The 25,182-nt window shown below is 33.4% G+C and overlaps 1 protein-coding gene across 3 annotated transcripts in view; it reads right to left on the bottom strand.

The window, feature by feature from the left end:
• SPOCK3 (SPARC (osteonectin), cwcv and kazal like domains proteoglycan 3) overlaps positions 1-25,182 on the bottom strand; it is a 497,922-nt gene that overhangs the window by 45,798 nt on the left and 426,942 nt on the right. For all 3 annotated transcript variants that reach the window (XM_045078290.1, XM_045078291.1, XM_045078288.1), the window contains one exon: positions 5,385-5,504. In XM_045078290.1, coding sequence (XP_044934225.1) covers positions 5,385-5,504 — 120 coding nt within the window. The remainder of the gene's footprint in view (positions 1-5,384; positions 5,505-25,182) is intronic.

Genomic DNA, 25,182 nt, shown 5'->3' on the forward strand with positions numbered 1-25,182 from the left:
ATAAAGCTTTTGCAAAGCAAAGGAAACCATCAACAAAAAACGTAACCTCCTGTATTGGAGAAGATATTTGAAAATGACATATCTCATAGGGGGCTAATATCCAAAATATATAAAGAACTTATATACTCTACACCAAATAAAACAAGCACCTTGATTAACAAATGGGCAAAGGACATGAATAGACGTTTTTTCCTAAAAAAGACCTACAGATGGCCATAGAGACATGAAAGATGCTCAACATCCCTTATCATCAAGGAAATGCAAATCAAAACCACAATGAGGTATCACCTCACACCTGTAAGTATAGCTAAAACAAAAAAGACAAGAAACAACAAGTACTGGTGAGAATGTACAGAAAAAGAACACTTGTACACTGTTGGTAAGAATGTAAATTGCTACCATCATTGTGGAAAACAGTACAGACATTCCTCAAAAAATTATGAACAAAATACCACATGATCCAATAAGTTAACTATAAAGTATTTACCCCAAGTAAGCAAAATACCAGTTCAAAGAGATATATGCTTGCATATATATATATGCTTGTTTGTTGCAGCATTATTTACAATAGCCAAGATATGGGAGCAACCTGTGTTCATCAATAGATGAAAAGATAAGGAAAATGTGAGAGAGAGAGAGAGAGATATGTGTGTGTATATATTATATTATATTATATTATATTATATATTAGTGTATATAAAATACAAGCACACATTTTTATTATATTTGGACATGTTTGCCCTAAATTTATATAGGTATACTGATAGAATGAATTACTATTATATCTACTAGATGTTTAAGATTATAAAAAATATCTGTTTTAACATATTAAAATATTTTCTAACAAGTTAAGTCCTTACTATGATAATTTCTATGTCAATAGTAATTATGTTTATAAAAGCCCACTTGAAATTTAAAAATATTTTCAAGATCATTTCATAACTTAAAATCTTTGACTCATTCTAAATTAATATATATTCATTAAATATCCAGATCACTTCTAAAAAAGATAAAGCATGTTTTTAAATTTTTTTAATTTTTTCTTCTAGTGTTTACAATTCAAATGAATTTTATAGTTCAAGTTTTACAAATTTTTGCTTCTAGTGTTTACAATTCAAAATAAATTTTATAGTTCAAGTTTTACATATTCGGGTCTGTTAATAAACATGTTCATTTTTATTGTTTAAAAAGCTACATATAGGGGCACCTGGCTGGCCAGTGGGTTAAGCCTCTGCCTTTGGCTCAGGTCATGATCTCAGGGTCCTGGGATTGGGCCCCACATTGGGCTCTCTGCTCAGCTGGGAGCCTGCTTCCTCCTCTCTCTCTCTCTGCCTGCCTCTCTGCCTGCCTCTCTGCCTGCTTGTGATCTCTGTCAAATAAATAAATAAAATCTTAAAAAAAAATAGCTACATATAAAAAATGAGTATTGTTATAAAAAGTATAAAATACATATTTACAAATTCTGTTCATCTACAGCAAAATGCTAATGCATAAGAGTTTAAAATATCTAACTCATAGTTTTCTATATAAAATAAAAATTACTATAATTTAAAATTATAATATCTATATAAGTAATACTTTACTAGGAAAAATAATGATATAAGCAACTTGATATTAAAGATATGCAAGATATGACTTTGTTAAAAAGCATATTTTACCCTAAAATAAAATGACTCATTGTTCCAAAAACATATGACAAAATCTATATAATACAAAAAACTACAAAAGGATCCCTCAATTTTTTTGTCACGGTCAGTGCTCACTAATATTTGAAAGGTTTATTATATAAGATTTTTTAAATTAGTATCAAATATTATACAGATACAAAACTAAAATTTGTGTCTCTTTTAAAATGACAGCACTTTCTTAGATTATTGGTATGTTCTTCATAAGAAATTGTGAAAATAAGATTATCTTTGTCTTCGGTGTAATCTCCTAAATGGCAAACATTCTGTGTTTTATCAGAATATTTTTCTGTGCTTTATGTTGACTTTATTATTATACCTTGATTATAAAAAAAAAAATCACAAGTTTTCCCACTGTCATATTGAAAACTCAAAGTTCAAATACAGTTGGTTGCAAGAAAGACATTTAAACCTAAGTAATAAAGAAAAATTGGCAATGAAATGTTCACAAGTATATCAAGCAAGTGTAATAAAATTAAATGTAGAATTGATAATATTACTATGAGATTAGGTGAAATCTGTGCAAAAAAAAGCAGTAAGTAGAATATAATGTAATAAAATAATGTGATATGAAGTATAATTTATTAATGGTTAGAACAGAAATAAATCTATACATTCTAAAAAATAGAGTAGAAAAACATATCAACCCCCCCAAAATACTAGAAGGAATTATTAAATACAATTATAATGGAATCCATTAATATACATTTCTTAGAATTAAACATGTAAGTTGACGTAACTAGTGGTTTTACATGTGTTTCGTGTATGTGTGCTATTTTATTTTTACTATGTACTAAACTGTGTCCTCCCAAAATTCATATGATGAAGTCCTATCCCCCAATTTCATGGTATTTGGAAATGGAGCCTTTGAGCGGTAGTTAGGTCATGAAGGTACAGGCTACATGGGAGGATTGGTGCCCTAATAAGAAGAGACCCTAGAGAGATCGCTGAGTGCCATAGGAAAAGATGTCTGTCTACAAACAGGAAAATGGCCCTCATGAGGAATCCAACTAGCAGCACCATGACATAGGATTTCCCAGCCTCCAGAATTTGAGAAATGTCTATTGTTTAATCCATCTAGTCTATAGTATTTTAGTAGAGTAGCCTGAGCTGAAAGAGTTGTTTTATTTTGTTTTGCTGTATAAAAGTTTCCACCACTAATATTTTGTGTTCAAATTCACTGCTAATTAAGGGAATTAAAATCATATTAACAATGAATTATGATAGCATGCTCACTAGAATGGAAAAGTTAAAAGGAATGGTAATATTTTTGCTGCCATGGATTAAGACAAAAGTTAACTTTTATGTTTTGCTGTTAGAAACTAGAAATACCTTGAGATTTTTGCAAAACAGCCTGTAACATCTATCATAATTTATCATTTGAAATGCATGTACATTTTGACCCATCATTTCCACTTCTTAGAAATAAAAGCATAACAGTCAACTGCATAATTGGTTATCATGGAGAAAATAATGGAATTATAAACAAATTATAAACAAAAACAATCATTCTTAGGAAAAAACTGATTGATTAAATTGTGTTATATCCAGATAATGTAGTATTTTGATTGCTTCTTTGTTTCTTCCATTCATTAATATTGCTCATTTTTATTTAGGAGTATTATGTGTCAAACAATTCTGTATTTTGATAATATAGTGGTAAATAAAGATCTCTGACTTCACTAAGTTCATAATCATCCAGTATGTGTGGGGTGGGGGAAAGGAGGGGGGGAGGGAGGGAGAGAGAGAAAGAGAGAGTATAAACAAGTAGATTTTTACTCTAGTACGTAATGTAAAATGTTACAAAGGAAAAATGAAAATAGAAATGAAATAGGGAATATAATATTATGGGTTGGTTTACAAATTAAATATGATAGAGTCAGGAAAGAACTCACTCAGATGATGTGTAGATCTGAGGAACTGAGGGAATTAGCCATTTTTCTTCTAGTAATTTGTCTTGCTTGTTTTAAAGATTACTTCCTTTTGGGAATTTACTCCCAATTAGTCTCTAACCTTACAAGTAGTATAAATAATCCTTTACCCAGTTTTTCATTTACTTTCCAATGATATTCAACTACCTAAGAGTTTCTTGTAAATAACTCACTATATTGAGAATGCCTCATTTCTGGAAAAAAGAAGCTGGAAAGGGAAATGATATTTATGAATATATACAATTAACTAAGCAATATGGTGAATGTAGTACAAGCTCTCCTTTTATCCATCTCCAAATATGGGGGCAGTCACTAGTCTAAACTTAAGATCAAAGGAGAAATTTGAGATCAAGACATTTTTTTTTAAAAAGAGTAAAAAAAACTATTCAAGTATGGGATTTGGTAGGATAGGTGTAGACATGAATTTTAGAAGATCAATATGCTAGGATCTGGAACAAATTTTATCCTACCTCAGATATTGTTGCTTTATGAATACAAGGCCAAATATACTCTATTGTTTCTATTAAATGAGATTAGTCATTTTACTTACACTCACAGCATCCAAAAAATTAACATCTACCAAAAATGTAATCAATAATTCCAAAGACAAACCTAAGAAACACTCCTAAAGAGCAGGGACAGTGCAATTATTTTTGTTTGACATTCATAAGAAGAAACCTATATTCATAGTCATCACACATCCAAAGATAATTATTATGTCTGTCAGTGATAGCTGGATTAGTTTAATTGAAAAGAATTATTAAATTATTTAAGGACATATATAAGATTCATAAATATGAAAGTTTGGGATTGTAGAAAATTTCTTGATGAGAAGAAAAAAAGTGAGATATTTTGGGAAATACAGGTTATAGATAACCATGCCCATCTATGAAATGATTTTGTTAGAAATTGGTATTTGAGGACTGCAAGGTAGAGTGAATGGATCATGTCACAAATGAGCCAAGAAGGGAACACTTGGGGCTTTGTCAACTACAAGTGGCTGCTTCTAATTACTATCCTGCCACCACTTCTTGTATTTTAGAGAAAATACTTCAATCTTTGAAAGCTCCCCAAATTAAACTTATATTTCAATATCTTTGTTTTACATGTGTTAAATGTGTATTTTTGTTGTAAATGAAAAAACATAAAATGAAAAGTTCATAAAATTTTCATGACAAGTGTTTTACTTCAATTGCCATTTTCTACTTCTAAGGAATTAGAAAACACTCTGAGGAAATTATACAGATGATAAAAGAATAATATAATCTTCATAAGGCTCTTATTTTCTTTTTTTATTAATTTGATTTGCACTGTGCCCTTGAAAGCATCTTTTTTGTCTACTGGCTTTGCTAGATCAAAGTAGAAATATCTGCAAATCCATCATGAAAAGAGTAACCTGTGTAGTAATGGGGGCTAATTGTGTCTGTAAAATCTCAAGTACTCTATTAATCTTACCTTTATTTCCTGTATTGTTTTATTCTTTTCCACTGCTATCAAAACACTGAAAAATATTCTCATACTTTCACTTCAACTGCAACTTAATGTCTCTGAGGGACTATTTCTTTTTTTTAACCAATCAGAGCTGTCACAAGTGTTTTATTTTCTTGCAAAATACTATGAGTGTGTTTGGAAGTAGACACAATGTTCTGATTTTTGTTCAGCACCTAAACAAAGAATACACTTTGAAATATATGCTTCGATTTAAGTGATTCATTGAAAATAAAATCCCATATCAAAGACAAGGGCACACGAAATTTAGAAATCTTACTGCTTCTCTCGGGCCTCAGTAGTGCTTTTGTCTTCTTGTTTTGGCTTCCGCTTTCATGAAGGGCCTTGAACCAGTCCCGCAATCTATTTGCCACTTCCCTGAACTCCAGGTCACTGCATGCTGAAAACAAACAGAAATGACACAAATCTTGAATAATAATAGCATAATGCCAATGCTAATTCTCACATTATTCCAAGAACTGAAAAGTAATAATGATAAAAAATGTAATACAATTTTAAGTATGTTTCAGCTTTTTAAAAAGGAAAAATAAATATATGTTTTAAATATAACTAGATGAAAGATGATGATAACGTTTTGTTCAATAAAGGAAAATTACTAATGAAATTCTACTTCCACTCCTCATTGGAATATACCACTTGATTGAATATTCTTATTGTTAATATCACATACATTCAGTCATACTATTTGTGCACTGAACACTTTTGTTATGGTAAGAAGGTAGATGATCTGGGGGAAAAAAGGGTTGAAAACCCAAAATGAATATTTACATACTTATTATTATTTTTTTTAAGATTTTATTTATTTATTTGACAGACAGAGATCACAAGTAGGCAAAGAGGCAGGCAGAGAGAGGAGGAAGCAGGCTCCCCGCTGAGCAGAGAGCCTGAGGTAGGGCTCGATCCCAGGACCCTGAGATCATGACCTGAGCCGAAGGCAGAGGCTTTAACCCACTGAGCCACCCAGGTGCCCCTACATACTTACTATTGACCATAGCTATTGTATGCTATGATTTTGTAAATCTGCATTAGTATATTAAATCCACATAAGAATTATCAATTATAAATATATGCTGTCTTTATTTGCTTTAACCCTATATATATTTTTTTAAGCATAGAAAAGGAAAGCTCTCTTATTAAACATGAGGAATGATTGTAAAATATTTAAGAAAATAATGTAAATTTCTCTTTTAAGAAAGGTGTTAGTAACTTTGACATTTGGAACTTACATTAATTCCTCTTTTTAAAAACTATTGTTACTTACCAATAATTATATTCTCTAGAATAGTCTCTACCATAAAGAGTAGTAGGATATATTATATATATTTATGTGTTCACGTATGAGAGATCAATGTTAAAATGTGGTATGTCAAATTTAGTCATTTGTTGCCAAAATATTTTAAAAATATAAGGAATACTTGTTTCCATTGTTTGGAGGACATCATTACTGTAGGGCTAATTCTTCTGCGTGCAGCATATATGCAATTTCTTGAAGTGGTAAGTACTCTTTAATAGTACTCTTGTTCATTTTGTTAAAAAAATAACTTACATGCAGACTTATAAATGTTACATTACATTTAATATAAACTACATTTTATCACTATGTATTATATGTAACATATATAATAAATATAGTAAATATAATGCAATATAATTTAAGATCACTTCCTAATACTAAAGGGAATCAAATTTGATTAATAGGACCTTCCAAGTACTCAGTAGGGTGTCTGGTCCATACCAGCAAAGTGTTCTGATATTTTAGAACAGTAGAGGCAATAAAAGATCCCACAAGTTGTCACGGGGAAGAGTAACAAAAGTTGTCATGTGCAAAGAATAAGGAATCAGGATATTTTCATTTTTTTCATTAACAACACTGGCAATCAGAAAGACAGCTGAAAAATTGCTCTGTATTTTAAACTGAGAATTCTATGTCCAGAAAAATCATGTGAGTGAATAAGCTAAAGGGATGTTTTAATATACAGGATTAAAAAAAAAAAAACCTAACCACCCCACCCCCATAAGTCTCTTTAGGAAGCTCCTGGGAGTTGTGATACAGCACAAAGAGAACTGAGAAAGAGGATGGCTGAGGAAATAAAGGATTTAAGAGAGAAGTGAAAGTAATTTTTAGGATGAGGCTAAAGAGTAACCCAAGAATGCATGTTGTGAGCCAAATGTGGAGGCAGATGGCAGTAGATTTGAAAATCCTTGTTCGAGGACAGAGCAATGTACAGAATTCATCACTATTCATCCATCCAGGGAAAACAATGAGCTATAGTGAAAGTCCCAGAAAACATCATTTTTACTATAAGATCTACATGGCTGAGACTGAGGGATAAGGCAATACATAGTGTGCTCCTAGTATGAATATTTAGAGTGTAGCCCAGTATCTATGTTTATACAAACATCTAGGCAAGAGTCTTCTAATGCTATAAACTTTATGCTATAGAATACAAAAGTCCACTTGAAAAAAAGGAATTCTTCTACATACACATATATACATCACATGTCTCTGGAAGGATATAAATATAAAGTGAATAAGGTTAATTATCTCTAGTTTGAGGAACTGGATGAAATAAAAAAGTGATATGAGAGAGTCTTATTTTTACCATTCATTTTTTTCTTTTTGAGGTGTGCTATCCACCTGTATTAATATTCACAAATAAATTTAAAATTAAATTTTCTTTCAAAAAATTTACTGTGCATTTACCTCCAACCTAGTAATTACTTTTCTTGAAAATGATCATACAGTATACTACATATACACCAACTAATTTAAGTTGTACAAATATTATTTATTCAGCACTTTTATAACAGCAAGTATGTTCACAACAAAATTGTCCCTCAGCTGTGGCCTGGTGAGATTAGTCAGGTATATCCTTCCAATGAAGGCTGTGGAAGTCATTAATAAAGTTTAGAAGCTTATTATGTACTGATAATAGACTTCAACTCACAATATAGCTTTTGGTGAAAAAAAAGATAAGGAGGAAAGAGTGTGTTAAGTATGCTTTCATTCCATAAAAAGGAGGGGATGCATTTGATTACATATCCTTAAAATATCTCTGGAAATACACATAAGAGATTGAAACATTGTCACCTTTGCAATGAGAATTGGGTGGGAAGGGGATATAAATTGCCCCGAGATATCAATATATGTACATTTATACTCTTAAGAGTTAAAGCATTTTTTTTCTTTTAAGAGTTAAGGCATAGGAGCGCCTGGATGGCTCAGTGGATTGGGCCTCTGCTTTGGGCTCAGGTCATGGTCTCAGGGTCCTGAGATACAGCCCCACATCGGGCTCTCTGCTAAGCGGGGAGCCTGCTTCCCCTCTCTCTCTCCCTGCCTCTATGCCTACTTATGATCTCTCTCTGTGTCAAATAAATAAGTAAAATCTTTAAAAAAAAAAAAAAGAGTTAAGGTACGTTCATGCATTACTTATTTTAAATAAATGAACACTTAAAAATGAATTTTAGTTTTTTATTTCCTTGACCCATCTTATTTTTTTCCTCAAAACCACAACCAGCAAAAAGCAAAATTTTATCCAATAAAATATATGCTGAAGAATGATTAAGTCTGTTGAACAGATTGGCACATATTTTCTTTTCTTGTGTTAGTAAATACAGCATTTATTATATCATTAGTATAGTGTTAGTACATATTTTAAAAAATTTACCCAAATATGAATATTATATATATTTATTGTGTGTCACACACATCTTAGCTTAAGTTTCAATACAAGTCTGTGCATTTACTGTAATTAAATATTTCAGGAATTAAGAATCCTGTAGTAATAATTATAATAATAATGATGACAATAACAGTTAGTAATGCATACTAACTGTTACAATTATATACATTAACATGTTTAACCCTTATAGAAACTCTATGAAGATTAAACTAATATTATACCCATTTAAGTGTTAGGAAATTGAGGCATTGAGAGCTCTCAAATTAATTTGCCTAAAGTCAGACAGGTAAGTGGCAGAGCCAAGTTATGAATTCAAAAACATGGAATTCAGAGTCCAGTAGCAAATCCATAATAAAAACAGCAAAACAAGAAAGTAGTACACTCCAACCTAGGTCAAACAAATCAAGCATTCCTTCACTCAAAGCTTAGACATTTCCATTTCAGTAAGTTATGATGGCAGTGATGTGAGATGAACATCACTGCAAAGATACATGATATTAGCAGAACTCATTTTTAGAAGACAATAACACAAAACCTGTATAAATATGTCTCTCAACTTTAAAGGAACCATGTATCCTCAAGTCCAACTTTTAATGGCAAACAACATCACAGAGATCTTACTGAACAATAAGTTTATGCTACCACATATTCTGCTGTAGTTAACAAGAGCCCCCAACGGAGGTAATTCAATGATGCTTGCTTTTTCTTCTTCTCCTTCTCCTTCTCCTCCTTCTCCTTCTCCTTCTCCTTCTTCTTCTTTTAAGGAGGCTACAATGGTGTCATTATTTTTTTTTAATCATGAGTCAAACTGTCCTAGTCACACACACACAAAAGAAATGCCTAGCTTAAGCAGTATACAAATATGGCTTTATTTATGGGATGACCTTTCTACTTCACTGGCTACCAAATCGTTTTTGCAGACATGTTCCATTTGGAACACGACCAGTCAGAGCTCACCCTTGAAGGGTCTACAAGTCATCCGTAACTTTCTACTGCTTTTTTCCAGAAATTAATTAGTGTCTTTTCTTCATATTTTCCAACAGTTCTACTACATGAATTCTTTTTCTGGAGATAATATCTTGCATTTATATTGCATGAAATGCCTTTAATGAGGCTAACACTTGATTTTAATATCAAGCCTGGAAGATTAGGTTAAGGATTATTATCATTTTTTATAGCTATTGAAACTGGAATATAGAAGTTAAATGACTGCTCTAAATTTCATAGCCAATAGTGAACTAAAACAGTGCTTGAGTACCAAGTGCTCATTGTATTTGTAGTTAGAAGTAAGTAACAAAATAATAAATCATAATGTAATAAATATGGCTTTAAACTAAACTTGAATTTAAAAAATCTATTTCAATTAACGTTACTTTAGTTGTGTGAAATTATTATTAATAGTTAATGCCAAATTATTACTTAGAGCATGGTATTATATACAGTAAACAAGTGAAAAAGAAAGAGGTCTTGGAAAAGGTATACATGTATTTATACTTGTGTACACACACACATAGTCACATATTTGACAAGACAAAATATATAATAGAATGGGCAGAGATAAAACAAAAAAAATTCTAGGATGTAAAATTAAAACAATCGAGGGAAATGAGAGAAGAAGAACATAAAAGAAAGAAGAGGAGACATGAAGGATTTGCTCAACATTCAACTTACAGAAATTATTAAGAGAGAAAGGAGAATTTGAAATTGATAAAATTATCTTAAAATATAGAAAATAATTCCTATAACATAGATTTCAATGAAAGAAGGACCACTGAACTCTTAATTGAATGAATTATATATACACGTATACCCGCACTAAGATATCTTTTAAAATTTAAACTATGAAATAGAAAAAGATTATAAAAACTTTCAGGAAGAAAACAAAAATAAGCAATCAAACAAAAACTAAACAAAAGGTTATTTTCAAAGGCAAAAAATCAGTATTCAAAAAATCATTAGCAATAATGGATTATAGAAGAACTTGAAGCAAGCCTTCAAAATTCTAAGGACAATGAATTTTAATCTAGTATCTCATATACATTATTGTTAAGAAAATAGGACATAATAAAGGCATTTTCAGATACATAAGAACTCAAAGATTTTTGCATTCCATGCCACCATGAGAATGGGCTGCAACAAAATGAAAGGAAATTAAGAAAAAGACAGGAGATTCACAAAAGAGGCATTCCACTCAAGAAAAACTTTGAAGAACACTACTGAAACTATCTGTGTAGTGCATCTAAAGATGGAACAAAGCTGATGGACAGCAAGAGGGGAGAGTATGATTTGACCAAATAGACTCCATTTGACAACTTGTAAAAAGTTACCAGAGTCATGATAGAGGCAGCTGGGATGTGAAATGGTAGAGTACATTTAAAAGTGATGTTAGAGGGGCGCCTGGGTGGCTCAGTGGGTTAAGCCGCTGCCTTCGGCTCAGGTCATGATCTCAGGGTCCTGGGATCGAGTCCCGCATCGGGCTCTCTGCTCGGCAGGGAGCCTGCTTCCCTCTCTCTCTCTCTCTGCCTGCCTCTCTGCTTACTTGTGATCTCTCTCTGTCAAATAAATAAATAAAATCTTTAAAAAAAAAAAAAGTGATGTTAGTAATATTCTCTGTTGAGATAGAAAACATGTTTTTTTTTTAAAGATATAATTCTAGCATAAATTATCACTTTCAGCGAACAATACTTATATCAAGATACTATAAAAACTTTTGATATACAAATTGATTCAACTTATAAAGAATTTACAGAAAAACTAACAATGGGTATAGAATATAATTTAAGTTGTTATCAACTTATTATTTAATATTATTATTGTTATAATTTAAGTTGTTATCAACTTTGGCAGTGAATAGTTCCATGATAGCCACCAGAAATAAGGAGGTGGAAGTGAAGACACATACAGGGAAACATAGCAAAACTAATGTGCTCATTTTACAAAATAAGGAGGCAAAAGACACCTATGGAACGAGAAACAGATGGTTAAATGTTTTTATTTTTCTTTTATTTTTTTAACTGATGCTTTGCTTTTTAAATTGTAATCAGTGGAAAACTAAGAATAGCCATGTAATTATTTTGGAAAGTGGGAGGGAAGTGAAATATATTCTCATTTATCAAAGCAGGGGATCTAAAGGTAATGTTGATGAAGTTGATAAAGAACTATTTCACAAATGAGCTAATTATCAGATGGGGAAAACCAGCAAGGCTTAAAAATGATTAGCTCTGGGACCCAGGGATGGGATGAGAAAAAGGGGGCAGGAGGTTGCTTGTGGATTTTCATTATAATCCCTTCCATACCTTTTGCCTTTTTATTCCCATGCTTAAAGATCAGTAGTAGAGGATCCCTCCCCTCCCTGAATTGTCTTTCTCCTTCATGGAAACTGCTGGGAAATTCCAAATGTACACTGTAGGCATAAGAACTGACGGAGGACAGTTAACATTTATTGATCATAATCATTAAATCAGACATTGAGATATTAGTTTCCTTTATAACATCTATTGGCTTAGAGAATTTGTTACCTCATTTGAAATCATAGTATCTCGTGGCAAAACTGGTACTCTTAATCCAGAACAATTTCTATTATGTTCAACTAGCGTCTCTTCCTCACCAATAAACAATATAGGATATCTGTGACAGGTCTATACAAAGCTGCTCTGTATTCAACATTACTCAGAGAAAATCACATAGAGTGAGAACTGATGAAAAGATACTAGGAACATTCCAATGTCTTCCAGAAGTCCTAGGTAGTTTATTTTTAGAGGCCCTAGCCAGCTGCATACATTAAAAATAAAATTTTAAATATAAATTCTTTGAAATTTTTTTAAATAATTGCACAAATTAATTTTCTTTTGCCAACAATTAACTCATTTAAAATTGGCATTGATTTATCTGAAAGCATTGGGCAAAGGGAGAATTCTTGCCACATCAAAACCCACATACTTCCTGAAATTTAATTAATTAAATTTATTTATTTTAAATATTTTATCTGTTTATTTGAGAGAGAGAGAGAGAGAGAGCAAGCACAATTGGGGGAGAGGCAGAGGGAGGGAGAGGGAGAAGCAGACTCCCTGGCTGAGCAGGGAGCCCCATGTGATGGGGGGAATGGAAGAGGAGCTTAATCCTAGCACCCTGAGATCAAGATCTGAGCCAAAGATGCTTAACTGACTGAGCCACCCAGGTGCCCCTTAATTAATTTTATAAATATAAAATTTAAAAATTAATGAAGTTGACATGTTTATAACTATTAAACGTTTAATTTCAACTATTCATTTTTCTTTCCATTTTGTATTTTAGAGACAATAAATACTTCCTCAAATCTCACTTTCATATTTCATTTTAATAGGCACCATGCTCTTCCTTTTAACAAAAAAAATGCTAAATGCTCTTGATATGTTTACACTATAACATACATGTGTAATTAATAAGATCATCATTTATGGAAGAAAGAATACTGATGTCTGTCACTATGAGTTGTTTTTCAAAACAATGTTATGTAATAAGAAGTTCAGATCTAAATACTTGCAGGCAGAGAGGAGGCTCTGGAAGGTTCAGATTGGGGTCATGAGGTCCACACTGTAATTGTGTTCTAACTTAAGAGAATATTACCAGTTTTGTTTCAATAGTGTTCAATAGCTTTAGCAAACTGACTACTATCTGTCTCTACTAGGCTTGACACATAAGGTTTTAAACAATCTTTCTCAAATTATTCATTTTTGCTAAATGTTCAAAAAATAATTACAGAGAGTATTCAAACATATTTGGTGTCTCCCCACCACCATGTGCTTTTGGTTAAGAAGAGATTTTCCTAAGTCTCTGATTTGTTATGAAGTAAAGAAAAACATCACCACACCTCACTGATGGTAAAAATATATACTTGCCATTACCCCCTTCTAACCATTTTAAAGTGCAGAGATTCTCATCATATCCTCCATGGGACTAGATTGATAGGTAAATGTGCTATAGTGAAATCCTGTAGAAACAACCATTCTATAAGGAAAAGGGCTTAAGTTTTCCTTCCTGTGAATATTTCTTTACAAGACAGTCTATTACACAAAGAAAATTATAACCAACTTTCCTGACATCATCAATTCCTCCACTCCCATTCTATAGGTCATGATGTCCCAGAGACATGAAGAAGACAATGCTAAGAGAAAAGGCTCTGAAGAGCATAGTGTTTACTTCAGCTTAAAGAGGAGTAGGGAGAGCTTACTTCTTATTGAATTGCACTTTTAACTATTTGGGGACAGATAATCTATTCTTGAATTCTTCTTTTTTTTAAGATTTTTTAAAAAATTTATTTGTTTGACAGAGAGAGAGAATGAGAGCACAAGCAGAGGGAGGAGAAGAGGCAGAGTTAGAAGCAGACTCCCCACTGAGAAGTGGGAAAGCCCCTGCTCAGTGAGGAGTGCTCCATCCCAAGACTCTGAGATCATGACCTGAGCCAAAGGCAGACACTTAACTGACTGAACCACCTAGAGGCCCCAGAATTTTCCTTATATTTTATATCTAGTTGTGCCAGCACATAAAGACATGATTAATAAATATTTGATGAATAAATGGCACAACTTTCCACATTTCTGAATATCTTTACCACAAAACCTGGTGTATTTCCTTTATTTGATCTTTTCTTTTTCAATCCACATTCAGACCAAGATGCCCTCAAATATGTAAATAAAATGAAATTGCATAATCTTGAAAAAGTCTTTCATCTTTCTTGTGTGTAAAACCTTTACCTTATATCCTTTTAAGAATCTCCATCATCACTTTCTAGACTCCATCCACCCCTAATGACTGTTTAATGCTATCTTTGAAAACCCATTTATGAAGTATCGAGTAGTTAGAGAATTTAAACTCCAGTTCACTTTACATGATGATGATTTTTTTTATCTTTTTATTTTTTACTGTTTTTAAAAAAGTTATTTTTACAGTAGTATTAAAAATCCATTTTTTTCTGATTACCAGTGTAAGAGATGCCAACTTTGTAAATATATATATTTTATAATGTATATTAATAATAATAATAAAACCATATATTTAACACCCTCACTAATAGGCAATCAATGTTTAATACTTAGTTTGCTTATCTGCTATGTAAATTTTGCATAGTTTGGACTATGTCAGACAAATAATTTTTAATATTATTCCTCTGTTTTACATTATAAAATGATAGTTTTCTCAGGCTATTAAAACATCTGACAGCAAAATATATGGTAGCTGCGGGAGGTTCCTCAAAATGTTGAAAATAGAACTGCCCTATGACCCAGCAATTGCACTACTGGGTATTTACCCTAAAGATACAAACGTAGTGATCCAAAGGGGCACGTGCACCCGAATGTTTATAGCAGCAATGTCCACAATAGCCAAACTATGGAAAGAACCTAGATGTCCATCAACAGATGAATGGATCAAGAAGATGTGGTATATATACACAATGGAATACTATGCAGCCATCAAAAGAAATGAAATCTTGCCATTTGCAACAACATGGATGGAACTAGAGCGTATCATGCTTAGCGAAATAAGTCCAGCAGAGAAAGACAACTATCATATGATCTCCCTGATATGAGGAAGTGGTGATGCAACATGGGGGCTTAAGTGGGTAGGAGAAGAATCAATGAAACAAGATGGGATTGGGAGGGAGACAAACCATAAGCGACTCTTAATCTTACAAAACAAACTGAGGGTTGCTGGGGGGAGGGGGGTTGGGAGAAGGGGGTTGGGTTTATGGACATTGGGGAGGTTATGTGCTTTGGTGAGTGCTGATTCACAGACCTGTACCCCTGGGGATAAAAATACATGTTTATAAAAAATAAAAAATTAAAAAAATATATATATATATGGTAGCTGCAAAAAATCCAATATATGAATATACAACTTGTTAAAAATTCACACAAATAAATATTATATATAAGGAATACAATATTCCAATTTGTGTGTATATAAAAAGATCTAGGATAAAACTTTATTCAATAATTATTGCTGTCTCCAAAAAAATCTTAGAAATGGAGTTACTGGGTGTTAGCATATGAACATTTAAAGACTCTGGGAACATATAGAAGCTGATCTCTGTAAAATAGAAGTTTTAACCTCACAAACTATTTTAAACATATTTAAAAGGTATACTCTTTCGGTTTTTATTTATTTATATTCTAATTTTTGAGAAATTAAGTAGTATAGATAGGTAGTGATTTACACAAACTTAATGAATTTTGGAATAGTTCTCCAGCACAAAAAAATGGTTTGTGCTCTAGATTTGTCTAGGACAATCTAACTAAAAATGAATTATACCTTTGAAGGGGCGGGGGATGGGAGGTTGGGGGAACCAGGTGGTGGATATTAGAGAGGGCATGGAGCACTGGGTGCAGTGTAAAAACAATGAATACTGTTATGCTGAAAAGAAATAAAAAATTTAAAAATTAAAAAAATTAATTATACCACATATAGTCTACAGAAGAACTGACCTCACATAGTGAAAAAAGTGAGAGGCCTGAATACTCCCAAGGAATATGGTCTTTAAATTGCAAAGTAAATGGCAGTTTCTTCATCATGAATTATGTTTTCAACATGGAGTCTGATGAGAAAGTTATTCCCAAGGCAGAATGTTAAAATATATGCATCACTGCCTTGGGGGAGACAATATATACATGAAACACAAAGAAGATCTAAATTAGAGAAAATATAAATTGGAGGAAAAGAAAATTTTTCCTGATTAGTAAATAGATGATGCTAGAAATTTTGTGGGTGTTTCAGAATGTCTCCTTCAAGAATCAATAGTTCAAGACTATACAAGAAAATTCAAAAGCAGGGACTAAAGACATTAAGAAAGATAGGAAGGACAAGAATAGCATGCACATAGGAAAAGATCAGCAAGTCTCTGACATTTCGAGAAAAAAGGAGGATGCCTCATCAAAGAAAGTCTAGAAGCTTTGCCTGAAATAAAGAGGATCTGAAATTTAAAGCAGAACATATATGTAAATGGAAATGTACACATATACACACACATAATTACTTAATTATAGAATAAAATTCAGATGAGTCTCATTCCAAAGCAGGGTCCAATTTTATTTTTATTTTTTTTTTAAAGATTTTATTCATTTATTTGACAGACATGGAACACAAGTAGGCAGAGAGGCAGGCAGAGAGAGAGAGAGAGAGAAGCAGGCTCTGCACTGAGCAGAGAGCCTGATGCGGGGCTCGATCCCAGGACCCTGGGATCATGACCTGAGCCAAAGGCAGAGGCTTTGACCCACTGAGCCACCCAGGGGACCCCAGGGTCCAATTTTAAACCATGCCTTTCTTTAAAAGCTCCGTTAAGGGACACCTGGGTGACTCACTCAGTTAAGCGTCTGCCTCCAGCTCAGGTCATGATCCCAGGTTCCTGGGATCCAGTCTCACATCAGACTCCTTGTTCAGCGAGGGGCTTGCTTCTCCCTCTGCCTGCTGCTCTCCCTGCTTGTTCTCTCAATCTCCTTCTCTCTCTTTCTGACAAATAAATAAAGTCTTAAAAAAAAAAAAAAGAAAAGAAAAAGCTCATTTAAAAATTCCCCAGGCATTGTCACAGAGGGACAGAAGGATTTGAGGTCAATCCTATTATAATACAATACTCATGTCTCTGCCACACAGAAGTACAAAATCAGGTAAATCATATTCCAAATCCTCTCTGAAAAATACAAACACATAGAGAAGCACACACCCGTATACATTTTAAAGAATAATTCCTAACCGAGGATTATTTCAGTCTGTGTGTGTGGTGCATTAAAGTTGTACTAAAATTTGTAAGTGATAAATTATGGAAGTGAAACCACGAGTCCTCAGCATTGTTATAAATCACATAGTTTTATTAAAACATGAGCTACAATTTCTATAGCCATTAAAGAATATTGATGTTCACAAGTATATGAGAAACTTTCTGATTCATAAATAATTTTCTTTTTGAGAAGCAGCCTAAGGACTGAGGTGTTTTATTCTGAGAGGCATTCTGTTCAGACATTAGAGGGCACAGGTTGAATGAATGAGTCTCCAAGCAGGCATTTGGGCAGTAGTAATACATGATTCATTACCTGCTGACAGTCAGTGGCATTTAGGGTTTTAAAGAGGATCTCTGAATAGTAGGAGCAACAGGGACAGGATCAAGTGACACAGTAGCATTCTAGGCAAACATCTTAAAGATGACAAACTTTGTTGGATTATTTAATGTCTTACACAACAGAGATAAGTCCATTTCTGTGAGGAGCGGAGGAGAATAAATATCAAGTCGTGTCAACACTTTTTAAACTAAGGCCTTTGAATCGATGTATTTGAGACTTCAAATACCTGCAGATATTTCTGATAGTTTTTAGTGGATATTTTCTATTAATAGAATATTACACTAAAGCTTAAACTTATCTTTGACATTTAATAATCATATAACCAGAAAGGCTATTAGTATTCTATGCCCAGAGTTATTAACTTATATTTCTGGAAGGAACAATGAGATGTTTATCTAGCTCATCTAAATATACGAAGGATTATTTCTATTCTTTTATTAAATGCAGATTAACTGAAGAGTTCATCAGAGAAAAAGACTTCACTAATTTTGGTAACACCACCACACTAATTTGGAAACCACAGACCATGAAGTACTCTATGAAACCGAAAGGAAGATGGGTTTCACTAGCAGCTTCTATGGAAGAAGGGGCTTTAAATATTATTCTCATTGGTGAAGGGTGAGTGCAGCATCACATTGATAACATCTCTTGGGTTTGAGGACCCCATTGGACCATATGACCTAAAGAAAACATTTAGTAGGTATATTGGTTTTCCAGGGCTGTCATAATAAAATACTATAGACAAAGTGGCTTAAATCAAGGTGTTGACAGGTTTGATTCCTTTTAAGCATGTCTCCTTGGCTTGCATATGGTTGCCTTCCAACTCTGTCCTCTCAGATCATCACCCAGTCTGGGTCAGCTGTGTCCTCATCTTTTCTTTGTTTAAGAACATTGGTCACATAGGATCAGGGCCCACCATTATGACCAATTTTGCTTTAATCACCTCTTTAAAGATTCTCTTCCCAAATACAGTCCAATTCTGAGGTTCTGGGAATTAGGACTTCTACACTCATGAATTTTGAGAGATACAGTCAGTAACAGGAGACATGCATTGAGCTATTGTCACATTATCACAGTGTCACAGAATGTAATTCAAATCACCTAAAACCTACAAGGTAGAAGTTAAAAAGTTCTTCTCAAATGTATGTTTTCAGGTATATTTAATATCTCTCTATATCTCTGTATTTTAAACATTAAATATCATTAAGTATCACTCATAATTGTATATTGAAGAAAGTAATGAAAAAGAGAGCATGTGTTTCCCATTTGTTTCCAATTTGGTTTCTAATCACTGCCAGTGTGAGAAAAATACACTGATTAAACAGTCTATTCTGCCACAGCATTTTCCATATGCCACACAGATCACGTTTTCTGTTACATTTTGTTTCATGAAAAAGGATTCCACAGTGAAAAGAGCTCAATAGACACAGAGCTGTAAAAATTTTAAACATTATTTTCAGCAAGTTTATGAAGAGTTTTATTAAATGCTTTCAATAATATGCATCTCTAAGAGTGATAAAATACATAACATGATCAAAAATTATTTATTTACTTATTTTATGAACCATATTTTCTTCTGGGCAGTAATGATCTATGGAGATATATGTTGATACCTATACCTATATCTATCTCTATCTGCATATAAGTATATAGATATAGGTATCTATATTGATAGGAAGAGATATAGACATATATAGAGACAGAAAGATACTTGACAAAAGGTAAATAGAACTACACTTCTCTTTTTCATGAATGCCTAATCTTCTGCACAGCATAATTAATAAATAGAAAAACAAATTGGACTTCAGAAATTATTGGTTGGATGGATGGGTAAATGGATAAATCAAAGGAAACGAAGCTGCTATTTTTGTTGTTGTTGTTCTTAATTTTCTTTGAGAGTCTCCCTTTGGAGGTCTGAAAATTTTGGATATTCACAAAATATATTTGACAATCCATATATTTTGCAAACAGTATTATATTATACTAGGTTTTCTTTCCTAGTGGATGTCGATTTATGATGACAAATGTATCTATAAATACTAAAAAATAGTAGTCTTATCTGATTTAATAGATGAGGTGAAGTAATGCAGATCCACTTGGATTATTATTTTATCTGATAGACTGGTGGATTAATCTTTAATGGCAAAGATAGACATTAAAGGTTTTAGAAGGTTAGACTGTAATAAAAAATGCATATTTAAACAGATGAATTCCATTCAGGAACCTGCCAAGAACTGCTTTTATTCTTCCATAATATTAATAGAAGGCATGCCTACTATTGCAATCAATTCTAGTAGCCATTAACAGAATTACTGTAGGGTAAAAAGGAAGTCATAACTGCAAAGGTCAGTATACTCAGCAATCATCAGAAATAATAAAACCTGACTGGTTTTTCAAAAGCAACATATATAAATCTGAAACAATTGGGAGAATTTTTGAGTTTATGAAACACTGCACATTTCAGAAAATCTCCCACAATAAACACTATTTAAATGGTGTAACCAATTTTCTTTCATGTATACTAAAAGATATGAGCTAATACTGGATTAGAATATAATTACTGTTCATCAAAAAGCACAATAAAAGGTTAGTAAATTTTTACTGCTTATGCTGGATTCAAAGGTAATTAGGAATTATAGAAAGCAGTGTTATTTAAAAATAATGTTGATAAAAACAGTTAAATTATGCAATATTGCTAAGGTGTATGTCTATTTTTCTTAATTACTACTTTACTTCTACTTAAATATTATATAAATAAGTAATATAGAACAGTTAAATGCATGTTGCATTTTAATTTGAATACACAAATTAGAAAATGTCCTTATACTATGTCTTAAAGTATTTTATAAGTCTCTGGTCTTTGTTGTGACCTCAATAATAAATAAGTTAAGTCTTTTGATTATCAGCAGTATGTAATGTTACACATTTATAGCTTCTTTTTTGCAGTTCACCATAAGTGAATAATTTTGTTTTAACAAGGTCATCTCCTCGGAGATTGTTTATTTCTTAGGCAGTTTACCTATAATTAAGAGGAGTTTCCACCAGATGGAGGATGATGCTTCTATTTTGCATGCAAATGAGCTAAGTTATACAATGGTGAAATTGAAAAGCTATTTGCATGACTTTCATGAAAATATTTCCTATAAGAAAAAATATTATTCTAAAAACCTGAAACATCATTACTCCTATATGAATCAAATATGTGAATATATCAGGTATGAAAAAATTTCATTAAAATTTAAAAATGTTTATATTATTAGCATTTTTATTATGATTTATTTGTCTTAATCTGCACATTATTATGATCAAGTTTCAAATACTTGCAACACTAAGTCAAGGAAGTTTTGGTAGTACATCTATATCAATTTGAAAAAAATTAATAAGAATCCAGCCAAAGACTATGTGCCAGACCACGCATCTGCAGTTCATTGTTGAGCGTTTCAAGTAATAAGCAACTTATAGGGAGGTGACACCAATGGCTTGGAGAATGGAAAGGAGTCACAAAACTCTCAAGGGGCTTCATAACTAGCTATGAGGCTGTGTTTATGCATAAAAACTAAAAGGAAACCATTGCAGATGGATTCTTGATGTAAGATGATTCATGCTCGGTCATCTTCATCATTTGGTTTTCTCACATGTTCCAGGTAGAGTGAGTGTAGCAGAGGTCATGTCTGCAAACCTCCATCATGCTGTTGTGATGCATGTTGTGTTGTTGCCTGCCCTTTACCCTTTATTAAAGCAAAGTGAACACATAATAAGTAAAACCTATTGGTATCATTATTTTGACATCACTGTGAACACAGGACTACTGATGCTAATGAGCAAAGTGAACAGTGTACTTAATGATATATTTTCATTAAACTTGCACTTCTGTTAGTTTCTTTTCCTAATACTACAGTTTGAGTAGGATGCATTACATGAAAAAAAAAATTAAAAATTAAAGATAGTCTATTTCAACCCTTTTTTTTCATCCAATAAGAAAGGAAAAAAATCCTTCTTGTTATTTGCCTTCCTTCCCTTTCTAACCCTTGGTCCCAGATAGCATTTGAGTTTTACAACATTTCCTCTGCTCTAAAATTTTCTTTCCATGGAATTTGATAGAGTTTTTTTTTTTTAAGATTTTATTTATTTGTTTGAGAGAGAGAGAGAGGACATGAGAAAGGGGAAGGGAAGAGGGAGAAGCAGCTTTCCTGCTGAGCAGGGAGCCTGATGCAGGGCTCCATACCAGAACCCCAAGATCATGACCTGAGCTGAAGGCAGATGTTTAAACGATGAGCTACCTAGGCGCCCTCTGGAAGTTGAACAGAATTTTCTCTTATATCTTAGTCTTGAGAAAATCGCAATTCCATAGTAACTGCTGTCAACTCAGGGCCATCGTTCCCTGCTTCTGTGTTTTCTAGTGTGTTGCACAGTGTAAGACTTTGAACTCCATTTCCGGAATCCCTACCAGCATGTTTCCATAGTGGATTCCACTGAGCCAAGATACTACCCTGTATTTCAAAATCAGAACAGGAGCGGCATCAGTATTTTTATTTCTCTAGCAGGAGCAAGCCCACTTAAGAACATTGTTACATGTGGAATTTTACAGCTGCCTCTCCAGATTTTCATTTCCTAAAATTCACTCACCTCTAGTTTATTTCGGTATCTATCGTCTTACTCCCTGCTGCCTAGCAAAAACATGAAACCTAATATCTGCCTTATTTGACTTTTGCTTCTTCTATACTTTCAGTGATGACAATATATTAAAATTACCTTGAAATACCTAGAGTGGCTCATGCATTTCTAACTGAGCCCTGCCTATAAAGTCCTCATGTACAGGCAAAATGGGTTCCAATGGGACTAAAAGTATTTCTGCTTCACGACATGAAAATCTCATTATTTCTCAAATAGAACAAAGTCATTTTGTTCTCACTTTAACATAAGAATCAGTACAATAGACTATTGATTTCAATGACCTTTTAAACAAATATCTGTTGTTAGTAAATAGATATAAATTAGCTTTGATACAGTTTGCTAGTTTAAAAAACTAGAGTGACAAGAAAACATGAGAATTGAAATGCATTTAAATGAAGTATAAAAAGTTCAGCAAGGAATTTTGTTACACATCCTTCATTTAGGGTTGACCTTCAATAATGAAAGATAAATGGATGAATATTAGCAGACTGCTGGGCCTAGAAAGAATGTGCTTTTTTTTTTTTCTTTCTTCCATTCTGTGCCTGCCCACCTGTCTGACCTCCCCTCTCTCTCCACTTTCTTTCCATCTTTTGATCCTTTCATTACTCTTACTCCAGCTAATAATATAAGGTGTCATTATAGATGACTGATCAGAAAACATGAAAATCTTTTGTTAAATAGATTATATACTGTAGTGCTACTTCTTTTTACTGCTTAAGCAATATTGTAAGCAAATAGAGTTAGGAGTCCCCCTGTCCCCCTCAAAAGGGAAAGACAAGATTAACAGCTTTCATGACACTGAAGAAATCATTTTAGACCCCCAGCTATTTTCTGTGATCTCCGCCCTACTTGCTCCAGCACACCTCCTAGGAGGTGTCAGAACTACAAAGAAATGCAAAAACCCCAGTAGTTAAAATTTCTAAGGAAACAAAGGGAATGCAAAAACTCACAGTGTCTATAGGGCTTGGAAATAGCCTAACTATATCAGAGACAAGAAATGAATGGTAACTGGGTGTGGTGAAAAAATAATGAATACTGTTATGCTGAAAATAAATAAATTTAATTTTAAAAAACAAACAAACAAATAAATAAATAAATGGTAAAACTCTCCAGGGTTGTTTGAAAAGAAGCAAGACCCTGTATTCCTTACCTGAGGTAAGGAGCCCAAGGCCCTACCCAGTTTATACTAGCTCTGGAAGCAAGCCCACACAGCCCCTTCCCCTGTCTTTGGTTACCTCTGCTTCAAAGTAATGTCAAAATTTGGCGCATTTTCTAAGTACACCTGCCTGCTATAACCTTATGTCCCCAAAGAAACAAAACCCCTTTCTGAATATTCATCCTAACTCTAAAGTAAAAGGAAACCACTCACTCCTACTTAGGGAGTCATGGCTTTGGAAATCATTCCCATGACCTCCTTATTTGCAGTAAATAAAATTTCCTTTGAGTGACAACTGCACTTGGTGTAGTCTCTACCTGTAACTCGCCAAGGAGTTAACTCATATTAGTTCCGTCACAATAGTAATTAATTTAATCTTCTTTCTAGGTTGTTATTCCTAATCCTTAGTCCTCTCCTCTGTTCCATGCTCATTATACTCCGGCTAATATGAGAACAAAGATAATAAAGAATTTCACAGAGCATTTTAAGAGGTATTTATGTTTATTGCATTTACTATCAACCAATGTGGAGGGATTGAAAGAGAATATACTTTGAGTCAGAAAGTTAAGGTTCAAATCTTGCATTCACTTTAGGCAAATTGTTCTCTGAGGTATTATTTTTATTGATTTTTATTTGAGGGCCAGAGGGGCAGAGGAAGAGAATCTCAGACTCCCTGCTGAGCATGGAGCTCCACCCTGGGCTCGATCTCATGACTATGAGATCATGACCTAAGCCTACATCAAGAGTCTGAGGCTTAACCAACTAACCGCCCAGGCACTGGTCTCTGAAGGTTTACAGCTTAATCTTAAAATAGAGCTAATAACAGGAGTTCACCATGTTGATGCAGTGAACAGTTGATATAGTATGTGAAAAAGAAAAAAGCAGTCCCTGAGAGCCAGAGATGGCTGAGCTCTAATGCTTACATGATGGTGTTACTTGTGATGAAGTTCTAGAACCTAGGTGAGGTTTGGTGGGCTGAGGTCCGGAGCCGATGACCAAGAAAGAATTCTTGAGACATCTTTGGTGCAAAATGGTGGTTTATTAAAGCACGGGACAGGACCCGTGGGCAGGAAGAGCTGCTGCCCCGGGTTGTGAGGGATGGCAGGTTATGTACCCTGCTGTTGAGGGAAGGTGAGGGGAAGGGAGGTGTCAGTGGAGTTTTCATATGCTAAAGAGGGCCTACAAGGTGCCAGGATGTTCCAGGCCTGCCGGAGGCCTTGCCCTTGCTGCTGGATCAATGTTGTCTTTAGACCAGCCATTAACATTAAGATCTTTGGGAGACTTTTTGGTGGGGTGTCACAATCCTGCTATCAATCGTCTTTGTTAGTGAGATTTAGGACATTTGTAAGCCAAGGGAGACTCCTGTCTAGCAGGATTGTGAGCTCTGCAAGTTAACTATTTGCTTATTGTTCATGGCAGTCAGGGCTGCCTGAGGGATGCTACACTTATGGAGGGGAA

The sequence above is a fragment of the Mustela putorius genome, unplaced genomic scaffold (genome assembly GCF_011764305.1).
Source record: "Mustela putorius furo isolate JIRA1106 unplaced genomic scaffold, ASM1176430v1.1 tig00000242_pilon_pilon_pilon, whole genome shotgun sequence".
Classification (NCBI taxonomy): domain Eukaryota; kingdom Metazoa; phylum Chordata; class Mammalia; order Carnivora; family Mustelidae; genus Mustela; species Mustela putorius.